We start from the raw sequence: 20489 nt of genomic DNA, 5'->3' as shown, positions 1-20489 counted from the left end.
CCACCGGGCAAGAAAGCGACCCTCAAATCCCCACCGTGCAAGAAACCGAACCTCAAATCCCCACATGGGAAGAAACCAACCCTCAAATCCCCAATGGGCAAGAAACTGACCCCCAAATCCCCATCGTGCAAGAAACCGAAGCTCAGATCCCCACTGGGCAAGAAACCAACCCTCAAATCCCCATCGTGCAAGAAACCGACCCTCAAATCCCCATCGTGCAAGAAACCTACCCTCAAATCCCCAGTGGGCAAAAAACCGACCCTCAAATCCCACTGGGCAAGAAACCGACCCCAAAATATCCACTGGGCAAGAAAGGGACCCCAAAATTCCCAGTGTAAGAAACCAATCTCAAAATACCCACCGTTCAAGAAACCAATCCCCAAATCCACACCGTGCAGGAAACCAACCCCCAAATCTGCACCATGCAAGAAACCGACAACCAAATCCCCACCGTGCAAGAAACCAACCCTCAATTCCCCACTGTGCAAGAAACCAACCCCCAAATTTGAACCTGAAGGAAACTGACCCTCAAGTCCCCACTGGGAAGAAACCAATCCTTAAATCCGCGCCATTCAGGAATCCAACCCCCAAATGCCCACCAGGCAAGAAACCACCCTAAAGTCCCCACTTGGCAAGAAACCGAACCCCAAATCCCCGCCATGCAATAAACTAACCCTCAAATCCACACTGGGAAAGAAATAGACCCCAAAAACCCACTGGGAAAGAAACTGACACCCAAATCACCACCGTCAAATAAATCGACCCCTATATACCCACCATGCAGGAAATGGAGCCCAAAATCTCAACCGTGCAAGAAATTGACTCCCATATCCCCAATGGGAAAGAAATCAATCCCCAAATAGCCACCATACAAGAAACCGATCCCCAAATACCCATCATGCAGGAAATGGACTCCAAATGCCCACTAGGCAAAAAAACAGTACCCAAATACCCACCATGCAGGAAGCCAATCCCAAAATCTCCACTGGGTAAGAAAACGACCCTAAAATCCCCACTGTGTAAGAAACCGATGCCAGAATACCCACTGTTCAAGAAACCGACCTTCAAATCCGCACCGTGCAGGAAACCGACCCCCAATTCCGCACCGTGCAGGAAACCGACCCTCAAGTCCCCACTAAGCAAGAAACCGACCCTTAAATCCGCGCTGTGCAGGAATCCAACCCCCAAATGCCCACCAGGCAAGAAATCACCCTAAAGTCCCCATTTGGCAAGAAACCAAACCCCAAATCCCCACCGTGCAATAAACCAACCCTCAAATCCACACTGGGAAAGAAACAGACCCCCAAATACCCACTGGGCAACAAACCGACATCCAAATCGCCACAGTCAAATAAATCGACCCCTAAATACCCACCATGCAGGAAATGGACCCCCAAATCTTCACTGTGCAAGAAACTGACTCCCAAATCCCTAATGGGAAAGAAATCAACCCCTAATTAGCCACCATGCAAGAAAATGATCCTCAAATACCCATCATGCAGGAAACTGACCCCAAAATCTCCACTGGGCAAGAAATCAACCCCAAAATCCATACCGTGCAAGAAACTGAACCCAGAATACCCACCATTCAATAAACTGACCCCCAAATCCGCACCATGCAGGAAAATGACCCCCAAAATCTGCACCGTGCAGGAAACCATCCCTCAAATCCCCACCGTGCAAGAAACCGACCCTCAAATCCCTACCATGCAAGAAACTGACCCCCAAATCCCCACTGGGCAAGAAACCAACCCCGAAATCGCCACCATGCACAAAATCCCAAGTACCCATCATACAAGAAATTGTACCCCCAATACCCATCTTTCAGGAAGCCGACCCCAAATCCCGACTGGGCAAGAAACCAAACTCTAAATACCCACCATGCAGGAACTGACCCCCAAATACCCACCATGCAACAAATTGACCCCCAAATACCTACCATACAGGAAACGGACCCCAAAATCTTCACCGGGCAAGAAACTGACCACTAAATCCTCACCAGACAAGAAACTGACCCCCAAATCCTCACCTGCAAGAAACCAACCCCCAAATCCCCACTATGCAAGAAACTGACCACTAAATCCTCACTGGACAAGAAACCAACCCCCAAATCACCACCAGGAAAGAAACTAACCCTCAAATCCTCAATAGGGCAAGAAACCAACCCCCAAACCCTTACAGGGCAAAGATCCGACCCCAAATCCCCACTGTGCAGGAAACCGACCCCCAAATCCACATCGGGCAGCACGAATGAGGTTTCAGCTGCCATTGCTGGCAAAAGAGGGACGAAAGAGCATCCGTGGATAATAACGTCCTGGTAATGTGCGGTGCGGATGATCCTGGGGGCTGGACTTATGATTTGGGGGGCTGATATATGATTCAGGGAGCTGAATTACTATTCTGGAGCCTAACTTATGATCTGGTGAGGGGGACTTATGATTCAAGGGGCCGACTTATCATTCGGGGGGCCGACTTATCATTCGGGGGGCCGACTTATTCGGGGGGCCGACTTATCAATCGGGGGGCCGACTTATCATTCGGGGGGCTGATTTTGATTCGGGAGGCTGGATTTATAACTTGTTGGACTAGATTAATGATTCAGAGGGCTGACATACTTGGTGCTGGACTTATGATTCAGGGGGCTGACTGATGATTCAGGGACCTGATCAAAGATTGGGGGTCTGACTTATAACTTAAGGGGGCAGACATATAATTCGTGGTACTGGACTTATGATTTTGGGGGCAGACTGATGATTCAGGGAGCAGATTTATAATTGAGGGTGCTGGACCCATGATTCAGGGGTATAGACTTATGAATTGGGAGTGTGGATTTATGATTCGGGGAGCGGACAGAAGATTTGGGTTTTTTTACTTATGATTTGGGGGTCTGGACTGATGATTTGGGGGCAGATTTATAACTGAGGGTGCTGGACCTAATATTTGGGGAGCTGACTGATGATTCAAGGGTCGGACTTATTATTTGAGGGTCTGGATTTATGATTTAGGGAGCTGACAGAAGATTTGGGGGGTTTTACTTCCGATTTGGGGGTCTGAACTGAAGATTCGGGGGCAGATTCATAATTGAGGGTGCTGGACTCAATATTCGGGGAGCTGACTGATGATTCGGGGGGCACTAGGCAGATATGATTTGGGGGTCAGGATTTATGATTTGGGGAACTGACTTATAATTTGGGAGCAGACAAATAATTTGGGGTACTGGACTTACGATTCGGGGGGCCGACTGATGACTCGGGGGCAGATTTATCATTCAGGGTGCTGGACTCGTGATTCAGTGGGCTGACTGATGATTTGGGGGGCTTAGTGACACCACTGAGTGATAAAAAGCAATGATCTTAAGATGTTTATCTGTACAACTAGATGGTGGCCTGATTCTAACGCATCGGGTATTCTAGAATATGTATGCGTAGTGTATAGCACAGACCACGCAGTACATTGCACAGCCCACGCAGTACACGTAGTATATTGCGCAGCCACGTAGTATATTGCCCAGTCACGTAGTATATTGCCCAGCCACGTAGTATATTGCCCAGCCACGTAGTATATTGCCCAGCCACGTAGTATATTGCCCAGCCACGTAGTATATTGCCCAGCCATGTAGTATATTGCCCAGTCACGTGGTATATTGCCCAGTCACGTAGTATATGGCCCAGTTACGTAGTATATTGCCCAGCCATGTAGTATATTGCCCAGCCATGTGGTATATTGCCCAGTCATGTGGTATATTGCCCAGCCACGTAGTATATTGCCCAACCACGTAGTATATTGCCCAACCACGTAGTATATTGCCCAGCGACGTAGTATATTGCCCAGCCACGTAGTATATTGCCCAGCCACGTAGTATATTGCCCAGCCACGTAGTATATTGCCTAGTGACGTAGTATATTGGCCAGTCACGTAGTATATTGCCTAGTGACGTAGTATATTGCCCAGCCACGTAGTATATTGCCCAGTCACGTAGTATATTGCACAGTCACGTAGTATATTGCCCAGCCACGTAGTATATTGCCCAGTCACGTAGTATACTGCCCAGCCACGTAGTATATTGGCCAGTCACGTAGTATATTGCCTAGTGACGTAGTATATTGCCCAGCCACGTAGTATATTGCCCAGTGACGTAGTATACAGCACAGAGCCATGTAGTATATTACCCAGCCACGTAGTATATTGCCCAGTCACGTAGTATACAGCACAGAGCTACGTAGTATATTGCCCAGCCACGTAGTATATTGGCCAGTCACGTAGTATATTGCCTAGTGACGTAGTATATTGCCCAGCCACGTAGTATATTGCCCAGTGACGTAGTATACAGCACAGAGCCATGTAGTATATTACCCAGCCACGTAGTATATTGCCCAGTCACGTAGTATACAGCACAGAGCTACGTAGTATATTGCCCAGCCACGTAGTATATTGCCCAGTCACGTAGTATATTGCCCAGCCACGTAGTATATTGCCCAGCCACGTAGTATATTGCCCAGCCACGTAGTATATTGCCCAATCACGTAGTATATTGCCCAGTCACGTAGTATATTGCCCAGCCACGTAGTATATTGGCCAGTCACGTAGTATATTGCGCAGCCATGTAGTATATTGCCCAGTCACGTAGTATATTGCCCAGCCACGTAGTATATTGCCCAGTCACGTAGTATATTGCCCAGCCATGTAGTATATTGCCCAGTCATGTGGTATATTGCCCAGTCACGTAGTATATGGCCCAGTTACGTAGTATATTGCCCAGCGACATAGTATATTGCCCAGCCATGTAGTATATTGCCCAGCCACGTAATATATTGCCCAACCACGTAGTATATTGCCCAGCCACGTAGTATATTGCCCAGCCACGTAGTATATTGCCCAGCCACGTAGTATACTGCCCAGTCATGTGGTATATTGCCCAGTCACGTAGTATATTGCCCAGCCACGTAGTATATTGCCCAACCACGTAGTATATTGCCCAGCCACGTAGTATATTGCCCAGCCACGTAGTATATTGCCCAGCCACGTAGTATATTGGCCAGTCACGTAGTATATTGCCTAGTGACGTAGTATATTGCACAGCCACGTAGTATATTGCCTAGTGACGTAGTATATTGCCCAGCCACGTAGTATATTGCCCAGCCACGTAGTATATTGGCCAGTCACGTAGTATATTGCCTAGTGACGTAGTATATTGCGCAGCCACGTAGTATATTGCCCAGTGACGTAGTATACAGCACAGAGCCATGTAGTATATTGCCCAGTGACGTAGTATACAGCACAGAGCTACGTAGTATATTGCCCAGCCACGTAGTATATTGCCCAGTCACGTAGTATATTGCCCAGCCACGTAGTATATTGCCCAGCCACGTAGTATATTGCCCAGTCACGTAGTATATTGCCCAATCACGTAGTATATTGCCCAGTCACGTAGTATATTGCCCAGTCACGTAGTATATTGCCCAGTCACGTAGTATATTGGCCAGTCACGTAGTATATTGCCCAGTCACGTAGTATATTGCGCAGCCACGTAGTATATTGCCCAGCCAAGTAGTATATTGCCCAGTCACGTAGTATATTGCCCAGTCACGTAGTATATTGGCCAGTCACGTAGTATATTGCGCAGCCACGTAGTATATTGCCCAGCCACGTAGTATATTGCCCAGTCACGTAGTATATTGCGCAGCCAGGTTTGTCACAGGTTAAAAAATAAAACATAAACATATACTCACCTTTCCGAGGGCCCCTTGTTGTCCACGGCAGCTTCCTGTCCCAGGGTTGGTATGAGCGCAGGACCTGTGATGACGTCGCAGTCACATGACCGTGACGTCATGGCAGGTCCTTCTGCCATACCATCTTTGCCACCAGAAACTGGCGCAAGCAACTACGGAGGATGAGAATAGCAGATTTTTTGTTTTGTTTTTTATTATTTTTAACATTACATTTTTTACTATTGATGCAGCATAGGCAGCGTCAATAGTAAAAAGTTGGGGACACACAGGGTTAATAGCGGCGGTAACGGAGTGCGTTACCTGCGGCACAATGTGGTCCGTTACCGCCGGCATTAACCCTGTGTTAGCGGGGACTGGTGGGGAGCATGCGGGCGACAGGCAGTGACTGCGGGGAGTATGGAGCGGCCATTTTCTTCCAGACTGTGCTCGTCGCTGATTGGTCGCGGCAGCCATGACAGGCAGCTGGTGAGACCAATCAGCGAATGAATAACCGTGACAGACAGAAGGACAGACAGATGGAAGTGACCCTTAGACAATTATATAGTAGATGATAAAGCTGAATTTGCATAGGACTGCGCAAATGCTGGTGGTCCCTGAATCTTGGTACATTGTACACAGCCCCCAATATGTGACCTGACTGAAGACAGAGATGAGCAGACCACCCAGTGACTAAACACTGCTCCCCCCAGGCTTCCACCCAGTAGCGCCCCCATCCTACACCCTTACAGCAGGAGACCCCCTATGTAATCAATATTCTAGCAGCTAATAATAATGTCCAGAACACAACTCCCATCATCCCTAACCTACAGCTTAATTTGTATTCCTCACTCTGACCATCACCTGTTACATGGGACTGCAGGTGACATCTACTACATTAGCTGTACTCAGAAATATATCACTGTGTTATCTGTGGTGTTACATAGGACTGCAGGTGACATCTACTACATTATCTGTACTCAGAGAGTTATCACTGTTATCTATGGTGTTACATAGGACTGCAGTCAATTTCTTGAAAAGGATTAATTTTGCTACACATATGTCTGCAGTATAGACCAGTGGTCACCAGAATCTGTTTTTCCTGGGACTGCCTCCTTCCAGTTTTGGTCCTTCAAGTTCACAGCATTACGAGTATGTCTGGGGTTCTTTATGAAATTTTGTGCTCTGAAGGTAAAATAATTCTGGTTCTGTATTTCTAGGTGATGACCACGTTGCTGGACAGCAGGATGGGAACGCTGCGGATAGGTGAGAGAATCACATGCTATTATAAAGAGCTGTATGTGGGATTTAACTGGAATAGACGTTCCGATCCACCCCTGCCTAACTAAGCCACACCCCTGCTCAACTAAGCCACACCCTGGCTTTACTAAACCACACCCCAGCTCAATTAATCCACACCCCTTCCCACCAAAACCACACCCGGGCTCAACAAAACCGCACCTTAGTCCAACTAAACCACACCCCAGCTCAATTAAACCACACTCTGGCTAAATTAAATCTCACCCTGGCTCATCAAAACCATCAAAACTACACCCTGTCTTAAATAAAGCACACCTTTGCTGAACAAAGCCACACCGCTGCTCAACTGATCCAGACGCCTGCTCAATTGAAACACTCCGACTCATGGACACCACACCCCTGCTCTACTACACCACACCCCTGCTCTACTACACCACACCCCTGCTCTACTACACCACACCCCTGCTCTACCAAACCACACCCCTGCTCTACCAAACCACACCCCTGCTCTACCACACCACGCCCCTGCTCTACCACACCACGCCCCTGCTCTACTACACCACGCCCCTGCTCTACTACACCACGCCCCTGCTCTACTACACCACACCTCTGCTCTACTACACCACACCCCTGCTCTACTACACCACACCCCTGCTCTACTACACCACACCCCTGCTCTACCAAACCACACCCCTGCTCTACTACACCACACCCCTGCTCTACTACACCACACCCCTGCTCTACCAAACCACACCTCTGCTCTACTACACCACACCCTTGCTCTACTACACCACACCCCTGCTCTACCAAACCACACCCCTGCTCTACTACACCACACCCCTGCTCTACTACACCACACCCCTGCTCTACTACACCACACCCCTGCTCTACCAAACCACACCCCTGCTCTACTACACCACACCCCTGCTCTACTACACCACACCCCTGCTCTACCAAACCACACCTCTGCTCTACTACACCACACCCTTGCTCTACTACACCACACCCCTGCTCTACCAAACCACACCCCTGCTCTACTACACCACACCCCTGCTCTACTACACCACACCCCTGCTCTACTACACCACACCCCTGCTCTACTACACCACACCCCTGCTCTACTACACCACACCCCTGCTCTACTACACCACACCCCTGCTCTACAACACCCCTGCTCTACCGCACCACACCTCTGCTCTACCACACCACACCCCTGCTCTACTACACCACACCCCTGCTCTACCACACCACACCCCTGCTCTACCACACCACACCCCTGCTCTACCACACCACACCCCTGCTCTACCACACCACACCCCTGCTCTACTACACCACACCCCTGCTCTACTACACCACACCCCTGCTCTACTACACCACACCCCTGCTCTACTACACCACACCCCTGCTCTACCACACCACACCTCTGCTCTACCACACCACACCCCTGCTCTACCACACCACACCCCTGCTCTACCACACCACACCCCTGCTCTACCACACCACACCCTGCTCTACTACACCACACCCCTGCTCTACTACACCACACCCTGCTCTACTACACCACACCCCTGCTCTACTACACCACACCCCTGCTCTACTACACCACACCCCTGCTCTACTACACCACACCCCTGCTCTACTACACCACACCCCTGCTCTACTACACCACACCTCTGCTCAACAAAACTACGCCCATTCTCACCTGATCTAAACCTTTTCTCAACAAAACCATACCCTGGTTCAACAAAATTACACCCCTGGTCAACTAAAGCACACCCCTGTCCAATATGTGCATAGTGCCTGATACTGCAGGTTTCTGCAATGAAATAATTGATTGGGATTCGGGGATTTAGTAATCAGGATTGTCAGTTGCTTTTTTACGTCTATTGTATTGGAAGTGTAATGTCCACAGCAGCACAGATGATTTAAGGACATGACATTATCTGTTAGAAATGCTTCCCAGCCGCACGGAGCATTGTCCGGATTGTCGGAGGGACGCTTTGTCTCCGGGATGACTGATCCATTCCGGTGAGCCCATCTTCTTGCCCGCGCCATATTTCCAGATTATGTACAGGTCCGGGCTGACTCCTCACTCAGGGAGCGTCCGATGGAGGAGGCAATGTACGATGGAGCTCATATCTGTGTCTCCTGTAAATGCACAGAGCCCATCAAATAGCTGCCAGATGGGAGATCTCACCCAGCACCCGAGCAACGGCCAGAGCCAAGCAAGGGGAAATGTTTATTCTGGAGGCCACATGAGAAGAAGGCAGCCGAGGAGCAGATCACAGCCGCTGATAAGAGGAAACCTTCAGAAAGGTATTTCCTTCTCCTCCTTTCTCAGAGGATGTTTGGAGAGAAAAGGAACAGAAATAATGACAACGCCCAACTTCCATCTACTGAAGGCTGAAGTCCAGGCGTCCACGGGCCACAACAGGCAGGATGATGTCACCGAAACAGAGGCCGAGGCTCCACAAACTCAACAGAGAGGAGGCTGAGAGATCATCAAAACCGTGAGAGAGGAGGCCGAAGGCTCCATAGAATCATCAGAGAGGAGACTGAAGGCTCATCAAAACCATGAGAGAGAAGACCGAAGGTTCTACAGAATCATCAGAGAGGAGGCTGAGGGCTCCACAGAATCATCAGAGAGGAGGCCGAAGGCTCCACAGAATCATCAGAGAGGAGGCTGAGGGCTCCACAGGATCATCAGAGAGGAGGCCGAAGGCTCCACAGAATCATCAGAGAGGAGACCGAAGGCTCCACAGAATCATCAGAGAGGAGGCCGAAAACTCATCAAAATCATGAGAGAGATGACCGAAGGTTCTACAGAATCATCAGAGACGAGGCTGAGGGCTCCACAGAATCATCAGAGAGAAGACCGAAGGTTCCACAAAATCAGAGAGAAGGCTGAGGGCTCCACATAATCAGAGAGGAGACCGAAGGCTCCACAAAATCATCAGAGAGGAGGCTGAAAGCTCATCAAAACCATGAGAGAGGAGGCCAAAAGCTCCACAGAATCATCAGAGAGGAGACCGAAAGCTCCACAAAGTTGTCAGAGAAGAGGCCGAGGGCTCCAAGAAGTCAGAGAGGAGGCTGAGGGCTCCATAAAATCATCAGAGAAGAGGACAAGTGCTCCAAGAAGTCATCAGAGAGAAGGCCGAGGACTCCAAGAAGTCGTCAGAGAGGAGGCCGAGGGCTCCACAAAGTTGTCAGAGAAGAGGCCGAGTGCTCCACAGAATCAAAATAGAGGAGGTCGAATGCTCCATAAAATCATCAGAGAAGAGGCAGAGGACTCCAAGAAGTCATCATAGAGGTGGCTGAGGGCTCCACAAAATCATCAGAGAGGAGGTCGAATGCTCCACAAAATCATCAGAGAAGAGGCAGAGGGCACAGATGCCTAAAACAGCAGAAATGGAGGATGGCCCCTGTAATGTGTGCATGGTGTCCGAGCTTTACTCCACTGACAGATCTCAGGCAGGGAAGAAAGAAACATCAGGCTGTGAAGTTTATACACACTGATAACTTGTTCTCACAGGAGATCAGCCGCAGCCTTAAGTGACTGACAGCAGCTCACATGAAATAAAAGCTACAATTACAGTATAGCCCTATATAGTGCTGAAAAAGAGGATATCCACGTACATGGAACACTTAGGCCGAATGCACACAGTCAGTAATTGGCAGCGCTTTGGGAGCAGCACATGTCCACTGCCGGCTATTGAATGCAGGATACTCCTTTGATCACTGAACCGTGCAGATTCACAGCATACAATACATTGTACGGGTGATTTATCACGTTTCCGCAAGATAAATTGACATGATGCGGTCTGGAAAGACGCACCGCGTGTCCGTCTCCGCGGAATCCCATGTTCACTATGCGTGCACTGACGCCCATTGTGAGGGACGAGGGAGACTCCACGATCCACCCTCCTAAGAAGTGGGTCAATCGCAAACACGTACAGCAGCGGGCTCAAGGGACAACCCTGGCAAACACCAGACCCAACCTCAAAAGAGCTGCCAATCCAACCATTCACAAGCGGGAAACTCTCTGCCCCACTATACATGGTCTTAAGCCAATCAACAAACCCCCCCCCCCCCCCCCGGCAGGCCATATCTCAGAAGGATGGACCAGTGGTACTCATGATCAACCCGATCAAACGCTTTTGCCTGGTCCAGTGACAGCATGTACCCCTTCCAGTGACCAGCCCTACCCTGCTCCACTGCCTCTCGGACACAGAGCACAACACTAAATGTGCTGCGGCCTGGAACAGAGCAATGCTGGGCCCCTGAAAGGAGTCGGGGTAAAAATTTCACCAGCCGATTAAATAGCACCTTTGCCAGAACCTTCCTGTCTGCATTGAGAAGCGCTATGGGACGCCAATTCTCAATGCAAGATGGGTCCTTACCCTTTGACAAGATGATCAGAGCAGACCTCCTCATTGACTTCGGCAGAATGTCCGAGGAAGGACACTTATTGAATACCTCAATCAAGAGGGGAACCAAAACATCCTTAAAGGTCTTATAGAATTCAGATGTTAAGCCATCTGGACCAGGCGAATTTTTTTGGGCAAGCCCTTCAATCGCCAACTTAACTTCCTCTTGCCTCATCATTTCTGTCAAAACGTCAAGAGAGGGGTCTACCCCTGGTTCGGGGACGGCTTCAGAAAGGAAAGCCGACATCTCATTCCAATCAAGATCCCTCTTCCCCAAGAGGTGCGAGTAGAAGGATCTGACAACCTCCAGGATCCCTGATCTGGATCGCCTCAGGGACCCCGTAGTGTCGACCAGTCCTATAACCACTTTACTATTCACTGACATCTTGCACTTTCTGTAAGGGTCAGGCGAGCGGTACTTCCCGTAATTCCTCTCAAAAACCAAAGATGCGTGTCTATCATACTGACACCTCATAAGCAAAGGACTGTCTTATCTCCGCTTCTTCCAAGACAGACGAATTGAGCCTCCAAAAGCCTCTTCCCATCCGGAGGACTCTGTAACATTCAGAGAAAACAAAATCAAACAGTGGTCGGAGAACTCCACCTCAACAACAGACACTGCTGAAGAGACAGCTTCCTCCTTTAAATAAAACCTATCTATCCTGGACCTACAGTTACCTCTGTGATAGGTTAACCCCTCGTGACCTGGTGTGTGCCGAATGTGGACATCCACCAGGCGAGCCTCACTAGCTATACTATTAAGGGCGACGCTATCATAAGTCAGCTTGTCTCTGGAACCTCCTCTATCTCGGGGCCTCGTGACAGCAATGAAGTCCCCTCCAAAGACAACCTGCTGACTTATAAAAAGGTAGGGCTTGATCCTCATAAAGAGACACTTCCGGTCCCACTTAGATTGGGGACCATAGATGTTGATGAGACGGAGCTCTTGTCCCTTCATGAGGACATCTAAGATCAGGCACCTCCCCATTTCTAACTCAATAACCCGTCGGCATTCCAAGGTGCGGTAAAAAGGACCGCCACTCCGCTGTATGGCTCGGCCGCAAGAGACCAATAGGAGGGCCTGAGTCTCCACTCCCTCTTAGCTTTAAACACATCTGCCATGTTGGGCAGCCTGTGGCATTTCCACCACCTCTCCATACCGGCCAAGCCACGTCATGCTGTCATAAGAAATCAACTCGTTACAGGTCATCACGGTCACTTTCTTGACTTGGTTTCAGTGAGACACCGCCTGAATGGCAAAGTCTCGCCGGCCGGGCTCATTTTTTGCCAACTCATAGTTCGACCAGAAGAGCTCAAGCCCCTCTGGCCGAACAAAGCTGACATCAAACTCAGGCATGGAATAGGGATGTATCAAAGTGTAGATATCAATCGCCTTGAAGCCCATCCTCAGCAGGAGCTCCACAACCTTAGACCTTGGAGGACACGTATCACTGCTCTTCCACCGAAGACGGACCACATTCCTACGCACACTACCCAGCCCCGCTATGGGAGGTACCACATTGTATCCCCCCCTTTGCTCTCTGAAGGTCCCGAGGCCTTGCCTCTCTATCCAGAAGGATAGATCAACCTCTCGACCCTCGCTGCATCATGCCGTCCCCAGAGCCCGGAGACTAGGAGGACGTCCTATTTCCGCCGGAGGTGACAGTGGCATAATTTCTGATGGGTGCTGCCACCACTGGGGGGGGGGGGCAACCGGACCAGCGACAACATCCACACCAACAGTATCATTATTACCCACCTCCATTACCCCCTCAACCTCCACCAAACCAGCAACCACAGCCCTAGACAAAGAGTTTTCCTCATCCATACCCACCACCACATTCACTCTTGCTGGACCAGTGACAACAGGGAGTGACATTTTGACCTCATCAGACGCAAGGGGCTCAGTCTCCTCCACAGAACTGGAGGCGACCTCACCCCTTGTCTTATGTATGCCCTCCGCATCATCAGTTGATATTTTCCACTGCTTTACTGTTAATACCAGGCGTGGCTGATCTTTCTCCGCTGAAAGGCGCCACTGATCCTTTATATCAGCATCTTGTTGACCAGCGGCGACAACACAGAATAGGACTTTGGTGGGAGGACTGGAACTCCCAGCCCCGGTAACCCCCTCACACTGCCACCGCTCCTCAACTAAGTAACATACATAGTAACATAGTAACATAGTAACATAGTTAGTAAGGCCGAAAAAAGACATTTGTCCATCCAGTTCAGCCTATATTCCATCATAATAAATACCCAGATCTACGTCCTTCTACAGAACCTAATAATTGTATGATACAATATTGTTCTGCTCCAGGAAGACATCCAGGCCTCTCTTGAACCCCTCGACTGAGTTCGCCATCACCACCTCCTCAGGCAAGCAATTCCAGATTCTCACTGCCCTAACAGTAAAGAATCCTCTTCTATGTTGGTGGAAAAACCTTCTCTCCTCCAGACGCAAAGAATGCCCCCTTGTGCCCGTCACCTTCCTTGGTATAAACAGATCCTCAGCGAGATATTTGTATTGTCCCCTTATATACTTATACATGGTTATTAGATCGCCCCTCAGTCGTCTTTTTTCTAGACTAAATAATCCTAATTTCGCTAATCTATCTGGGTATTGTAGTTCTCCCATCCCCTTTATTAATTTTGTTGCCCTCCTTTGTACTCTCTCTAGTTCCATTATATCCTTCCTGAGCACCGGTGCCCAAAACTGGACACAGTACTCCATGTGCGGTCTAACTAGGGATTTGTACAGAGGCAGTATAATGCTCTCATCATGTGTATCCAGACCTCTTTTAATGCACCCCGTGATCCTGTTTGCCTTGGCAGCTGCTGCCTGGCACTGGCTGCTCCAGGTAAGTTTATCATTAACTAGGATCCCCAAGTCCTTCTCCCTGTCAGATTTACCCAGTGGTTTCCCGTTCAGTGTGTAATGGTGATATTGATTCCCTCTTCCCATGTGTATAACCTTACATTTATCATTGTTAAACCTCATCTGCCACCTTTCAGCCCAAGTTTCCAACTTATCCAGATCCATCTGTAGCAGAATACTATCTTCTCTTGTATTAACTGCTTTACATAGTTTTGTATCATCTGCAAATATCGATATTTTACTGTGTAAACCTTCTACCAGATCATTAATGAATATGTTGAAGAGAACAGGTCCCAATACTGACCCCTGCGGTACCCCACTGGTCACAGCGACCCAGTTAGAGACTATACCATTTATAACCACCCTCTGCTTTCTATCACTAAGCCAGTTACTAACCCATTTACACACATTTTCCCCCAGACCAAGCATTCTCATTTTGTGTACCAACCTCTTGTGCGGCACGGTATCAAACGCTTTGGAAAAATCGAGATATACCACGTCCAATGACTCACCGTGGTCCAGCCTATAGCTTACCTCTTCATAAAAACTGATTAGATTGGTTTGACAGGAGCGATTTCTCATAAACCCATGCTGATATGGAGTTAAACAGTTATTCTCATTGAGATAATCCAGAATAACATCCCTCAGAAACCCTTCAAATATTTTACCAACAATAGAGGTTAGACTTACTGGCCTATAATTTCCAGGTTCACTTTTAGAGCCCTTTTTGAATATTGGCACCACATTTGCTATGCGCCAGTCCTGCGGAACAGACCCTGTCGCTATAGAGTCACTAAAAATAAGAAATAATGGTTTATCTATTACATTACTTAGTTCTCTTAGTACTCGTGGGTGTATGCCATCCGGACCCGGAGATTTATCTATTTTAATCTTATTTAGCCGGTTTCGCACCTCTTCTTGGGTTAGAATGGTGACTCTTAATATAGGGTTTTCATTGTTTCTTGGGATTTCACCTATTATTTCATTTTCCACCGTGAATACCGTGGAGAAGAAGGTGTTTAATATGTTAGCTTTTTCCTCGTCATCTACAACCATTCTTTCCTCACTATTTTTTAAGGGGCCTACATTTTCAGTTTTTATTCTTTTACTATTGATATAGTTGAAAAACAGTTTGGGATTAGTTTTACTCTCCTTAGCAATGTGCTTCTCTGTTTCCTTTTTGGCAGCTTTAATTAGTTTTTTAGATAAAGTATTTTTCTCCCTATAGTTTTTTAGAGCTTCAATGGTGCCATCCTGCTTTAGTAGTGCAAATGCTTTCTTTTTACTGTTAATTGCCTGTCTTACTTCTTTGTTTAGCCACATTGGGTTTTTCCTATTTCTATTCCTTTTATTCCCACAAGGTATAAACCGCTTACACTGCCTATTTAGGATGTTCTTAAACATTTCCCATTTATTATCTGTATTCTCATTTCTGAGGATATTGTCCCAGTCTACCAGATTAAGGGCATCTCTAAGCTGGTCAAACTTTGCCTTCCTAAAGTTTAATGTTTTTGTGACTCCCTGACAAGTCCCCCTAGTGAAAGACAGGTGAAACTGCACAATATTGTGGTCGCTATTTCCTAAATGCCCAACCACCTGCAGATTTGTTATTCTGTCAGGTCTATTAGATAGTATTAGGTCTAAAAGTGCTGCTCCTCTGGTTGGATTCTGCACCAATTGTGAAAGATAATTTTTCTTGGTTATTAGCAGAAACCTGTTGCCTTTATGGGTTTCACAGGTTTCTGTTTCCCAGTTAATATCCGGGTAGTTAAAGTCCCCCATAACCAGGACCTCATTATGGGTTGCAGCTTTATCTATCTGCTTTAGAAGTAGACTTTCCATGCTTTCTGTTATATTTGGGGGTTTGTAACAGACCCCAATGAGAATTTTGTTACCATTTTTCCCTCCATGAATTTCAACCCATATGGACTCGACATCCTCATTCCCTTCGCTAATATCCTCCCTTAAAGTGGACTTTAGACAAGACTTTACATAGAGACAAACCCCTCCTCCTCTCCGATTTTTACGATCCTTTCTAAACAGACTGTAACCCTGTAAGTTAACTGCCCAGTCATAGCTTTCATCTAACCATGTCTCGGTTATTCCCACTATGTCAAAGTTACCTGTAGATATTTCTGCTTCTAGTTCTTCCATCTTGTTTGTCAGGCTTCTGGCGTTTGCGAGCATGCAGTTTAGAGGATTTTGTTTTGTTCCAATCTCCTCACTGTGGATTGTTTTAGAAATGTTCTTACCTCCCTTCTGAGTATGTTTTCCTGGGTCGTCTTTGTTCGAGTCTAATGTTTTTCTTCCCGTCCCCTCTTCTTCTAGTTTAACGCCCTCCTGATGAGTGTAGCGAGTCTTCTGGCGAATGTGTGTTTCCCAGGTTTGTTGAGGTGTAGTCCGTCTCTGGCGAGGAGTCCATCATACCAGTAATTCTTCCCCAACTCTTCAAAGTCCTTGCAGATTGTCGGTAGGTCCTTCCTTGCCGTGTCATTGGTGCCAACATGTATCAGAAGAAATGGGTGGACGTCCTTGGAGCTGAAGAGCTTTGGTATCCTATCGGTCACATCCTTGATCATCGCACCTGGAAGGCAGCATACTTCTCTTGCAGTTATGTCCGGTCTGCAGATGGCTGCTTCTGTGCCTCTCAGTAGTGAGTCTCCCACCACCACCACTCTTCGTTGCTTCTTGGCTGTACTTTTTGCTGTCACTTGTTGCTGTGTGCCCTTTTCTTTTTTGCTTGCTGGTATTGCTTCATTCTTAGGTGTGCCATCTTCATCCTCTACAAAGATTTGATATCGGTTCTTCAGTTGTGTGGTTGGTGATTTCTCCATGGTCTTCTTGCTTCTTTTGGTCACATGCTTCCACTCATCTGCTTTTGGAGGTTCTCTGACACTTTTTGCACCTTCTGTGACCAGTAGAGATGCTTCTGTTCTGTCTAGAAAGTCTTCATTCTCTTTGATGAGTTTCAAAGTTGCTATTCTTTCTTCCAGACCCCGCACCTTTTCTTCTAAAAGGGCCACTAGTCTACACTTCTGATAGGTGAAATTGGATTCTTCTTCTGGTCGATCTGTGAACATGTAGCACATGCTGCAGCTCACCATGTAGGTTGTCACATCTGCCATGTTGCTCCTAGATCCTGCTGACTTGCTGTGTGTTTTCCTTCTTGTGTAATCTACTCAGCCAAGCTCTCTTGCAATAATGTCCTACAGGCAAAAATTCGCGCGCCTTAAGGCGCGCGGTTTGGTGATGCTTTCGAAGCAGCTGGTCCCGGCTGTACCCAACGATCTTCTAGCTTAGGGAGACTTTGCTTCTCCCAGAAGGCACCTGGAATATGCAAATTAGCCTCCTGAAGCTTGAATCCCTGGTTTGGTGATGCTTTCGAAGCAGCTGGTCCCGGCTGTACCCAACGATCTTCTAGCTTAGGGAGACTTTGCTTCTCCCAGAAGGCACCTGGAATATGCAAATTAGCCTCCTGAAGCTTGAATCCCTGGTTTGGTGATGCTTTCGAAGCAGCTGGTCCCGGCTGTACCCAACGATCTTCTAGCTTAGGGAGACTTTGCTTCTCCCAGAAGGCACCTGGAATATGCAAATTAGCCTCCTGAAGCTTGAATCCCTGGTTTGGTGATGCTTTCGAAGCAGCTGGTCCCGGCTGTACCCAACGATCTTCTAGCTTAGGGAGACTTTGCTTCTCCCAGAAGGCACCTGGAATATGCAAATTAGCCTCCTGAAGCTTGAATCCCTGGTTTGGTGATGCTTTCGAAGCAGCTGGTCCCGGCTGTACCCAACGATCTTCTAGCTTAGGGAGACTTTGCTTCTCCCAGAAGGCACCTGGAATATGCAAATTAGCCTCCTGAAGCTTGAATCCCTGGTTTGGTGATGCTTTCGAAGCAGCTGGTCCCGGCTGTACCCAACGATCTTCTAGCTTAGGGAGACTTTGCTTCTCCCAGAAGGCACCTGGAATATGCAAATTAGCCTCCTGAAGCTTGAATCCCTGGTTTGGTGATGCTTTCGAAGCAGCTGGTCCCGGCTGTACCCAACGATCTTCTAGCTTAGGGAGACTTTGCTTCTCCCAGAAGGCACCTGGAATATGCAAATTAGCCTCCTGAAGCTTGAATCCCTGGTTTGGTGATGCTTTCGAAGCAGCTGGTCCCGGCTGTACCCAACGATCTTCTAGCTTAGGGAGACTTTGCTTCTCCCAGAAGGCACCTGGAATATGCAAATTAGCCTCCTGAAGCTTGAATCCCTGGTTTGGTGATGCTTTCGAAGCAGCTGGTCCCGGCTGTACCCAACGATCTTCTAGCTTAGGGAGACTTTGCTTCTCCCAGAAGGCACCTGGAATATGCAAATTAGCCTCCTGAAGCTTGAATCCCTGGTTTGGTGATGCTTTCGAAGCAGCTGGTCCCGGCTGTACCCAACGATCTTCTAGCTTAGGGAGACTTTGCTTCTCCCAGAAGGCACCTGGAATATGCAAATTAGCCTCCTGAAGCTTGAATCCCTGGTTTGGTGATGCTTTCGAAGCAGCTGGTCCCGGCTGTACCCAACGATCTTCTAGCTTAGGGAGACTTTGCTTCTCCCAGAAGGCACCTGGAATATGCAAATTAGCCTCCTGAAGCTTGAATCTCTGGTTTGGTGATGCTTTCGAAGCAGCTGGTCCCGGCTGTACCCAACGATCTTCTAGCTTAGGGAGACTTTGCTTCTCCCAGAAGGCACCTGGAATATTCAAATTAGCCTCCTGAAGCTTGAATCCCTGGTTTGGTGATGCTTTCGAAGCAGCTGGTCCCGGCTGTACCCAACGATCTTCTAGCTTAGGGAGACTTTGCTTCTCCCAGAAGGCACCTGGAATATGCAAATTAGCCTCCTGAAGCTTGAATCCCTGGTTTGGTGATGCTTTCGAAGCAGCTGGTCCCGGCTGTACCCAACGATCTTCTAGCTTAGGGAGACTTTGCTTCTCCCAGAAGGCACCTGGAATATGCAAATTAGCCTCCTGAAGCTTGAATCCCTGGTTTGGTGATGCTGTCGAAGCAGCTGGTCCCGGCTGTACCCAACGATCTTCTAGCTTAGGGAGACTTTTCTTCTCCCAGAAGGCACCTGGAATATGCAAATTAGCCTCCTGAAGCTTGATTGCCTGGTTTGGTGATGCTTTCGAAGCAGCTGGTCCCGGCTGTACCCAACGATCTCCTAGCTTAGGGAGACTTTGCTTCTCCCAGAAGGCACCTGGAATATGCAAATTAGCCTCCTGAAGCTTGAATCCCTGGTTTGGTGATGCTTTCGTGATCAGCATCAACAGCATTCAGGGGCACCGAGGCTACCGGAGCTGCCCCCGACACTGGGCTGCTCCCCCCTGCCACTTAGGAGCGCACCACAGCATCGTGGCCTGACGGTATGCCCGCCTCCGGGCCGCCCTCACTGTCCAGCCTCTCGGCTGATGCACCTGCTGCTACGTCCCCGCTACTTCAAGCAGAGACGGAGCTCTGCGCCTCACTACATTGCTTTGTAATCTCCCCGCGCCTTTGCACCAGATCCACAGCAGAACCCGGGCTGGGCTGGGCAACGGGGCTTATACAGAGAGGGAGGAGTAGGAGCCACATTGCTGCGACTCCTGGTGGAGCGTCTCACCCTTGTGTCCTATGATATGCAGGCCGGTTCCTGTTTTTTTCTGCCCCCCCCCCCCCCCATCGCCGGCCTTGTCCGGGAAGCAGAAGCCTAGGACTTGGCTACTTTACGCATCCCAGGAAACCCTCTCCCTTCCTGAGTAGGAGAGAGCAGGTCCCCGGGTGAAGAGATGGTGGTTCTCTGGAGCTCAGTTGCATACAGCAGGATCTGTGGCGATCACACCCACAATCAACACGAGTAGCAGCTGAGCAGAGCTGCACTCACTATTCTGCTGGTGCAGTCACTGTGTACATACATTACATTACTGATCCTGAGTTACATCCTGTATTATACTCCAGAGCTGCACTCACTATTCTGCTGGTGCAGTCACTGTATACACACATTACATTACTGATCCTGCGTTACATCCTGTATTATACCCCAGAGCTGCACTCACTATTCTGCTGGTGCAGTCACTGTGTACATACATTACATTACTGATCCTGAGTTACATCCTGTATTATACTCCAGAGCTGCACTCACTATTCTGCTGGTGCAGTCACTGTGTACATACATTACATTACTGATCCTGAGTTACATCCTGTATCTCTTTTTATTATAAAA

At 48.4% G+C, this 20489-nt stretch overlaps 1 protein-coding gene across 2 annotated transcripts in view; it reads left to right on the top strand.

The window, feature by feature from the left end:
* Positions 1–20489, top strand: part of HSPA12B (heat shock protein family A (Hsp70) member 12B) — a 91897-nt gene that overhangs the window by 3696 nt on the left and 67712 nt on the right. For both annotated transcript variants that reach the window (XM_069745093.1, XM_069745094.1), the window contains exon 2: positions 6926–6971. In XM_069745093.1, coding sequence (XP_069601194.1) covers positions 6929–6971 — 43 coding nt within the window. In that variant the 5' untranslated portion in view covers positions 6926–6928. The remainder of the gene's footprint in view (positions 1–6925; positions 6972–20489) is intronic.

The sequence above is a fragment of the Ranitomeya imitator genome, chromosome 1, assembly GCF_032444005.1.
Source record: "Ranitomeya imitator isolate aRanImi1 chromosome 1, aRanImi1.pri, whole genome shotgun sequence".
Lineage (NCBI taxonomy): Eukaryota > Metazoa > Chordata > Amphibia > Anura > Dendrobatidae > Ranitomeya > Ranitomeya imitator.
The sequence above is the reverse complement of the archived record's forward strand: the minus strand, read 5'-3'. Positions and strand labels throughout refer to the sequence as shown.